At 59.4% G+C, this 8,617-nt stretch overlaps 2 protein-coding genes across 2 annotated transcripts; one reads left to right on the top strand and one right to left on the bottom strand.

Moving 5' to 3' along the window:
- The first annotated feature begins 708 nt into the window (after positions 1 to 708).
- Positions 709 to 3,059, top strand: LOC114070573 (bone morphogenetic protein 2-like). Its single transcript, XM_027908057.1, has 5 exons — positions 709 to 970; positions 1,088 to 1,224; positions 1,514 to 1,636; positions 2,099 to 2,330; positions 2,707 to 3,059. The coding sequence occupies exons 1-5, from the start codon at positions 709 to 711 to the stop codon at positions 3,057 to 3,059; spliced, it is 1,107 nt and encodes a 368-aa protein (XP_027763858.1).
- A 1,635-nt stretch (positions 3,060 to 4,694) lies between these two features.
- LOC114070569 (potassium voltage-gated channel subfamily V member 2-like) lies at positions 4,695 to 7,553 on the bottom strand. The gene is made up of 2 exons (XM_027908042.1): positions 6,306 to 7,553; positions 4,695 to 4,972 (listed from the first exon to the last, which is right to left on the bottom strand). The coding sequence occupies exons 1-2, from the start codon at positions 7,551 to 7,553 to the stop codon at positions 4,706 to 4,708; spliced, it is 1,515 nt and encodes a 504-aa protein (XP_027763843.1). The 3' UTR covers positions 4,695 to 4,705.
- Between the last annotated feature and the right edge of the window lie 1,064 nt (positions 7,554 to 8,617).

The following is an 8,617-nucleotide window of genomic DNA, read 5'->3' as shown; positions in this document are numbered from 1 at the left end:
AACAAAAAAACAAAAACAAAAACCACACAACAAAAAAACACACACACAAAAAAAACCCCCCCACCAAACCAGCAGGCTGGGTTAGGGTTCGGTAGCTCTGGGGTGACCAGAGCCCGAGGCTGCAGCACTGCCTGGCCCGCGGCAGGGTCGGTGCTCTGCTGGAACTGCTCTGCCCCTCGGCCTCGGCTCCCTGGGCTCTGCGGGGCTGTCGGGGGGGGCACAGAGCCTGGCCTGCCTCTGCGGGGACCCCCACCCTGCACCCCTGACAGGGACATGGGATGGGGACACCAGTGCGACACGAGCAGTGTGAGCTGCTGCGGCAGGGCCGGGATGGGAAGGGGATGCTCATCTCGGAGGGTCCTCCTGTTTGTCCCATTAGTGCCATCATTAAAATCCAGTTAGTCTCCTACGGAGAGCAAACGCAGCCCAGCCAGGGCTGTGCCAGGGGGCTGCTGGCCCCAGCCCGCCGTGTCCCCTGCCAGCCCCGGGAGCGCTGCTGAGCCGCCCTCGCTCCCATTTGTGTACTGGGGCTAATTGGTGCAGGGGGCCCGGGAGCCCGGCTTCTCACCTTGTTAGCATGGCAATTAGCTCTCTTTACCTTCCTGATTGCTCCTGTGCATATTTCACTCCAATCCAGCTTTCCAGGGAGTTATAAATGCAGCGCCGAGGAGGCCGGGGGAGTGGAGCTGGGACAGGGAGCACGGAGCCATGCTGGGGACTGTCCTGCTGCTGCTGGCCCTGGCCAAGCCGGCATACCCGAGCCCGGCCGGCGTGGTGAGCCGGCGGGCTGAGGCACTGAAAAGGCTGCTGGAAGTCTTCGGCATGGAAGACCCTCCGGCCCCCCCGGCTCACTTCAAGAAGCCACCCCAGTACATGGTGGATCTATTCAACACTGTCGCCAACGCGGATGGTGTCACCAAGAACCCCGACATCCTGGAGGGCAACACCGTCCGCAGCTTCCTGGATAGAAGTAAGGGGTGGGGGGATCCCTCAGTGCTGGGATGGGGCTGCAGGGAGGGGCTGAGCATGGCTGGTGGAGGTGCCGCCCCCGGTTTCGCTCCCCTTCTCAGCTCATGCTTCCCTCCAGCTCACAGCGAGGAGATGCGGTTCCTGTTCATCCTCTCCAGCGTGGCCAAGAACGAGAAGATCCTGACGGCAGAGCTGCACCTCTTCCGCCTCTGGCCGAGGGTCACTGATGGACCCAAAAGGCACCACTTCTGCCAGGTGAGGAGGGGATGGGGCGGGGACGGGGCTGTCCTGAGGATGCCACAGGCACACTGTGGTCGTTCGCCTGCAGTGGGAGCACAGCCCAGCCCTGCGATCGTACGAGCAAATGTTTCACAGAATATCACAACGATTTAACCGTGGTGGGTTCTTAAATGTCCTTCTGGTACGTGCAAACATCAGCAAAGGCGCTTGAAGGCTGTGACAGATCCACGCTGGCAATTCCCCAGCTCTGCTCACACCTCTGTCCGTGTTCATCCCCTCAGGCAGGACCTTTTTCCTTCCCCAGGTCAGCGTCTACCAGGTGCTGGAGAAGGAAAATCCAGACACCCCTGGAGGGAAGAAGCTGCTGGCAGCCCGGCTCGTCTCACTGCAGACCTCGGGCTGGGAGGTCTTTGCCATCACACCAGCTGTGAGTTGCTTTCCCCCTGCTTAGGGCAGCCCAGAGAGAATGCCAGGGGTTCACACGCAGGAGATTTTTTAACCCAGGGGTTCAAATGCAGGAGATTTTTTAACCCATTTCACCCCCAGCAGCCTTTTGGCTCCAGTGCAGTTTCCTGGGTGCCGTCTCTGCAGAGACATGGGAGGGATACATCCTCTGGCAGGGGGAGGCAAGAGTCCTGCCAAGAGCCCCGGGGGCTGCCCCATCCTGCCCCAAACTGGTCCTACTGCTCCTCAGGGAGTGCCAGTGCTGGTTCCTGCCACAATCTCCCCTGGGCACAGCCCTGGAGCAGCCCCTTCCCATGGCACACCAAGTGTGGCCTCGGGGGTCCCAGTTCACACCCCCCTCCTGGCCTGGCCCCTGCCCTGGGGACACCAGCACGGTGCCTGTCCCAGCCCACAGCCCTGCAGTGACAGCAGGTTGGTTCCCCAGGTTCGTGACTGGACTGAAGACGAAAGCAGCAACCAGGGTTTGCTGGTGACAGTGCAGGATCTGGGGGGGAGCCCGCTCGACCCCCCCCCACTGCAGTTTGCAACTGGCCGGGACCACCACGAGAGCAAGAAGCCGCTGTTGGTGCTGTTCACAGACGACGGGCGCCGGGGAGCGTCACTGCCCACGGGCGGCTTCCCAGGTGGGTCCCCTGTGCCCTGGCACAGCTCCCTCGGTGCCACCATCCCTTTCCTGGGGTGCTGCCCACGCGTGGGCTCCTCAAATCCGAAGCTCTTTGCCCGGCCAGAGGCAGAGGCTCTCTCCGTGCCGGTTTAGCCTGCGCAGGGTGCTGCCTGCTTGCAGATGTGAAGCTGGATTTGGGTGTGGCTGCGAGACTGAGCCTGTCACCTCCTGGTGGCTCTGCCTGGGCTGGTGACTGGCTGTGACCAGAGGGCTGCAGACCCCCCGGGGAGGGAGGGCTTGGGGGGCTGCAGCACCTTCTCCCTTCTCCCAGGCTCACGCAGTGGTTAATGGCATCGGATGCTCCTTTCTGGCAGATTTAAAGCCTCAGGCTCCCGGTCTCCCAGCCAAGGTGCCGGTGCCAAGGCCAGCCGGGTCACGCAGCACACGCTCCCTGGACCGGCTCCAGCCCTGCCAGAGGCATCCCTTGTCCGTGGACTTCGAGGAGATCGGCTGGTCCGGCTGGATCATCTCCCCCCGGGGGTACAACGCCTTCCACTGCAAGGGCTCCTGCCCCTTCCCACTGGGGGAGAACATGCGGCCCACGAACCACGCCACGGTGCAGTCCATCATCAACGCCCTGAAGCTGAGCGAGGGCGTCAGCAGCCCCTGCTGTGTGCCCGACAAGCTCTACTCCATCAACCTCCTCTACTTCGACGACGACGAGAACGTGGTGCTCAAGCAGTACGACGACATGGTGGCCGGGAGCTGCGGCTGCCACTGAGAGGGAGGAGCAGGGAGGTGGAAATGCTGCTGCAGCAGAGGCTGCTCCTGCTCCCTCCAGAGCATCAGTGTGGGGCCTTGCTCCCACAGACCCTCTAAAACAATCCTGGGTAAGCAAAGCAAGGGGGTGCTGGCTCTGCCCCTGGTGGTGTCACCCCCTGGCAGTGCCCGGGAAGGCGCAGGGCCAAGCTCTGATTAAATCAACCTGAATGAGCCTGTATGACTTGGCAGCCCTGGAGCAACAGCTCCATTTTGGGGTGTCCTGCGTGGGGGTGTGGGTGTCCCTGCCCGTGCAGAGGCCCCCACAGGCTGTACTATATGTAAATAGCAAGAGCACTAATATATGACAGAAACTGCCTGTACAGTGTCCTGTAAATGTCTGTACATTCCCACTTTGCTGTGACTTGTAAAATGAATTCAGAGGAACTATTAAAAGTGCTGTTCTCTGAGGGCTGCCTGTGGACTCTGAACTGCTGCTGGGGATGGGGCTGGCCATGGGCAAGCAGACACCCCATGGGCATGGGATGGGGGGCACTGGGGAGGGGCTGCAGGCAGAGGGATGAAGATTCAGGCACAGCCCAGTCTCCAGGGGCAAGGGGTGGAGGTTGGTGCACCCTATTCCTTGGAAGCTGAATGATCTAAGGATCCATCAGCCAGCCTGCAATGGGGTGGAAACCAGAGCTGGCCAACACTGTGGGGTCAGGCCAGTGCTGGGGAGGTGTACAGAGGGTGGGTGTCAATGTGGGTTTTGGGGAGTGGGTGTAGGTGTTTGCAGACAGGGCAGGGGTCCTTTTGCACTCACTGGCACAGCCCCCTTGTCCTCAGGTCCTCTTCCAATGCACCCAGGCCCAGGCAGCTCACCCCAAACCCCACGTGTGGACAGGCTCACCTGCATCCCTGAGAGCCCTGTCCTCACACTGCTGGGCAGGAGAGCGCTGGGGAGATGTCCCCTCCTCACTCAAATGATGAGCAGTTTACACAGTGGCTGGCCAAGAATCCACGACAATGAAGGGTTTGGACCTGGTTTATTAAATGCCTCTTCCTGGGCTACAAGGTCTGTACCCCACAGTGCCCACAGGTCCCATCACAGCAGCGTCCTGAGGAAGGACTGTGCCCCCAGGCTCCAGGGCAGAGGGAAGGAGAGTGTTTGTCTGGAAGGGGGCATGGCTGTAGCCTTTCCTGCAGACCCTCACTCAAATCTCCCAGCTGGGCTTGGCCTGGACTGCTCATCTGCTGGGCTGGGAGGGAGTCACAGGGCCTGGGCAGGGGGAGCCTGTGCATGTTCCACTCAGCTGGGAGGGGAGAAGAGCAGCACCTGTGCAGGTGTCACAGCGGGCCACCGTCCTCAGACAGGTGACAGTCCAGCCCCACACATCCCACTGCTCACTCCCTGTGATTCCAGGGTGCCCCACATGTCAGCCCATGCAGACAGACACACAGACACCCTGCCTGGGCAGGACAGCTGCTCTGTGGGCAGCGGGTCTGGCACACAGCAGTGAGGGGGGCCCAGCTGTGACGGTCCCTGAGCAACAGCACAGCCCTGGACCCTGCTGGGACTCACTGCCCGTGGGTCAGATCCTCCCTGGAGGACACAACCTGCTGGTCAGGACAGAGGGCAGGGGGTGTCCGGGGATGGGGGGCCTGTGGTCAGCGGTGATAGCGGGGATCGTCTCTCCAGCACTCCGACAGCTTCCGCATGACTCGCTCCTTCAAGCGGATCTTCCTGGAGAGCTGCTGTGACTGGCTTAGCTCATGAGCCTTCAGCTTGGCATAGTAGTCAGAAAACTTGTTGTAGAGGATGGAGATGGGCATGCCATTGAGGATGATGCCAAAGGAGATGCAGAGAAATGCCACCATCCTGCCGAGCACTGTGTCAGGCACGGTGTCTCCGTAGCCCACAGTGGAGAGGCTGACCTGAGGGAGGATGGGAAAAGATAAAATCCCAAGGGAACAAGCCCAGCAGACCCCGCCAGATGGTGATGGGACTCACCCATCCACCCCTCTGTAAGAGCCAGGTGTCACCTGGACCAGAATGACACAGGGACAGCAGCCAGCTCAGCTGTCCCCACTCCAGCAGCCTCCACGGGCAGGGCTCTGGAGAGCACAGGGTGGAGTGCTGCTGGTTGAGTCCCAGAGCAGAGAGCAGAGGTCAGACCTCTGCTCCATCCCCACTTCACATGTCTCCTCAAGCCAGCTGGACACCCTGAGCTGAGCCCTCCCCAGCAGTCGGTGTCTGCTGCAGCTTCCTGCCCCCACGGAGCTGCGGCTCCAGTGCTTCCCGCTCAGGAACTGCCCAGTCCCACAGGAACAAAGCTTCCTGGAGCCTCCATCCGAGGGAAACAGGCCCTGCCCAGAAATGCACCACGTTTGGTGGCCAGGGAGCAGGGCTATGGGGTCAAGGTGAGAGCTGAGGCAGAGAGGTTTGGCCTTTGCAGGGAGCTGTGCTCGACCTGGGGCATTGAAAGGCCTGAACCTGGTGATGCTGCTGAGCGATTTTGCCCTTCCTTAAGGAGGGATGAGTTTGAGGCAGGCAGTCTGTGGTGGCCAAGGGGGCAGAACTGATCTGTGGGATCACTTATTCTGTAAATCAAAGTACCCTTGTAACCCCTGGCTTTTAAGTGCTTGAGATACTCCCATTTCAGAGTCAACCCCAGGTCTATTCTAGCGCTCAGCTCAGCTGACCTGCTGGCTCCTGGCACAAGCAGGGCAGCAAACAGGGGCAGCAAACAGCACACAGACAGCAAACAGCACACACCCCAGTCTGTGTCCTCTCTCAAGACATGGACCGAGGCACAGCCCTGGGTCCCCCATCTCAGCCCCACAAGCTCTGGTCCCCTTGTGCCTCCCAAGCCCAACTGGGCTGTGATTCTGCAAAGCCTCAAGCTGCCCTGGGTGGCTGTCCCCATACCCATGGGAGCCAAACCACATCCACCCAACACTTGAGTCCCCTGGGCTGAGTCACATCCTCCTTGTCACTAACTCGGGCCTGGAGGTTCCCAGGCCACCATCTCTGTCCCACCATCCCACCCCAGCACCAGCTTTTGAGCCTCTGAGCTCAGTCCCAACCTCTGATTTGTTTTCTCAGAGCATGCTGGGCTCTGGGTTTCCCACCACTGCTGGGCTGGTAGGAAGGCTGGGCCCTTCCTGCCCCCTGGCCTGCAGCAGTGGTGAATGCCCCGAGCAGCAGGGCAGCCCCTACCCACAGACACCCCACCCCTCTGTCCGGACAGGGCTGCGCAGGCCTTACCGCTGCCCACCACCACGCACACGGGATGCTGGTGAAGTCGGTGCCGGGGACATCGTGTTCCACCGAGTGTATGAGAGCCGAGAAGGTGAAGACCCCCATGGCGATGAAGAGGAGGAGGCAGCAAACCTGCTGGTAGCACTGGCGCATGGTGAAGCTGAAGGCCCGCAGGCCGGTGGAGTGGCGCGCCAGCTTGAGGATGCGGAAGATCCTCATGAGCTTGATGAGCTTGAGCACCTTGCCCAGCTTGCTGACATTCTCCACCTTGTGCAGCTCCTCGTGGTAAAGGGTGTCTGCTTCGCCCAGGTTTTCAAAGAGGAGCTGGATGTAGAAAGGCAGGATGGCCACCAGGTCTATCGCATTAAACGCTGCCCGCAGAAAATTCTTGAAGCTGGAGGAGGATATGAGCCGCATGAGGTATTCGGAGGTGAAGAAGATGGCACAGATCATCTCCATCTGCTCCATCCACATCTTCCCTGTTTTGTTCTTCATCTCGTCCACTGTGCTCAGTGTCATGCCTACGATGGAGATAAGCACAAAGAAGCTCGACATGACAGCAATGATCTTGGCTGGGACAGAAGAGAACGGGTTCTCAACGAGGTTCCAGATCATCTTCCGAAACCCACCCAGAAACTTGCCATCAAACTGCTCCCCCGAGTCCAGGGGCTCCAGTTCTGCCTCCAGCTCCTTCTCTATTTTCAGGTACTCATTGAGTTCATCTTGCTTTTCCTCAAACAGGATCCGGCAGCAGCGTTGGGAGTATTTCAGATGGATCCCCCAGTACTCGATTTCCTCCACAAAGTTACTGGGGCACATCTCATCCATCACCCACAGGACCCCACTGCGGTAGAAGTGGAAGATGTAGTGGAAAACCAAAGGATCTCTGTCAAAGAAGTACTCATTCTTCTGCACCAAGTAGTCATCGCAGAGCTGCAGCTTCTTCGCAGGGTCCGTGTAAAGGGCCAGCTTCCCAAGCCTTGTGATGGGATACTGGGCCAGCACCTTGCAAGCTATCTGGAACGACTTGCCACCCACATTGATGTTGAGCAGGTACTTGTTCCTTTGGACGGGGGTCTCGCTCTCCTCGTTCCCGTCTGCCACGCTCTGCAGGGAGCTCCACTGCTTCACCAGGCTGTCCTGCGCGAAGGGGATGTGCAGTGCCTCCTCCTCCAGGGTCCGCCGGCGGCCCCGGTGATCCCCGATCTTCAGGCTGGCCGAGAGGCTCGCGCGCCTGGTCCCCAGGTGCCTCATGGTGCCCGGCCCTCGGGAGCCGTGACTCCTGTTAGGGGCCGTGGGATGGCAGCTCCGGCTCCATGGGAACGCTCCCGCTGGGCAGGCGCTGGTTGGGATGAGTGCTGTGAGCTCAGAGGAGCCGGAGCGGCTGCCCGGGGGGCACTGCCGTGTCCCGGTGCCACGGGGCACCTGCCAGGGTCCCAAAGCCGATTGCTGATCAGATTGTGCTCTGCGTCGCAGGAGTCGGAGGCGGCCAAGAGCCCGCTCCTTAAGACACTAATGAGATTGAGGCACTAGTCCTTTATGCAAGGAACTATTTCCAGACCTGCACTTCTCTTTCCCCTCATGCTGTTCTTATTAGCTGTTTGCATTTGCCACACGCTACCTGTTTCCCAGAAGGACACCTGTGATAGCAATTTGGAAAGAGCACGGTCTTGCCTCGGTTTACCCCACCAGCCCTCCCTTGGCAGGACAGGAAGGTGCAGACACGAAGGATTTGTGGAGGCTTTGTACCCCCACACCAGATGCTGCTCTTGGCACCAGCCCTTCATTAAGCACTAATGCAGTTGGCTCTGTCAGCTGTCACAGCCAGAAAGGGAGATGGTCGTGACCTCCCAGCTCATCCCTCAAGCCCCACAGTGCAGATTTACAGGGGATGAGGTGAAGGAACCACTTCAGTCTCCACACAGTGCCCGAGTAGATCCCCTGAGGGACAGGCTGCTCCTGCAGCCCTGCCCTGTGCCATCACATCAGCCTTCAGCCCCACCAGTCCCACAAGCTGGGACAGGAACAGGACACTGAAAACTCAAGTAGGCAGTAAAAATTCCCCTGAACTATTGTAACTGAAAAGGAGGAAATAATCCTTTGGATTTCCAAGTAAAAGGGGAACCAAAATTAAACAGGTTTATCTTTGAGGCCTTACCCTGGAACCCTGACCTTGCTTCAACATGTAAAACATCACACTGATCTCTATGAACTGGTTAATTAAATACAGAGACCTGGAGCACAAAGCTGCTCCTGGCCCAAAACCAGCTCGGGCTCCACTACAATTGAAGTTTTTGAGCCTTGGGATTAGGACAACA

The sequence above is a fragment of the Empidonax traillii genome, unplaced genomic scaffold (assembly GCF_003031625.1).
Source record: "Empidonax traillii isolate 1590-97213 ecotype Southwest subspecies unplaced genomic scaffold, ASM303162v1 scaffold1602:size438507, whole genome shotgun sequence".
In the NCBI taxonomy this organism is placed as follows: domain Eukaryota; kingdom Metazoa; phylum Chordata; class Aves; order Passeriformes; family Tyrannidae; genus Empidonax; species Empidonax traillii.
The sequence above is the reverse complement of the archived record's forward strand: the minus strand, read 5'-3'. Positions and strand labels throughout refer to the sequence as shown.

Excerpts from the sequence above, each read along its gene's own strand:
- LOC114070569 (XM_027908042.1), bottom strand. The coding sequence starts at position 7,553 with ATGAGGCACCTGGGGACCAGGCGCGCGAGCCTCTCGGCCAGCCTGAAG. Across the intron at positions 4,973-6,305 it reads GTGCGTGGTGGTGGGCAGCG|GTCAGCCTCTCCACTGTGGG; the intron begins GTAAGGCCTGCG and ends ATCCTCCCTCAG.
- LOC114070573 (XM_027908057.1), top strand. The coding sequence starts at position 709 with ATGCTGGGGACTGTCCTGCTGCTGCTGGCCCTGGCCAAGCCGGCATAC. Across the intron at positions 971-1,087 it reads CCGCAGCTTCCTGGATAGAA|CTCACAGCGAGGAGATGCGG; the intron begins GTAAGGGGTGGG and ends GCTTCCCTCCAG. Across the intron at positions 2,331-2,706 it reads GCCCTGGCACAGCTCCCTCG|CCGGGTCACGCAGCACACGC; the intron begins GTGCCACCATCC and ends TGCCAAGGCCAG.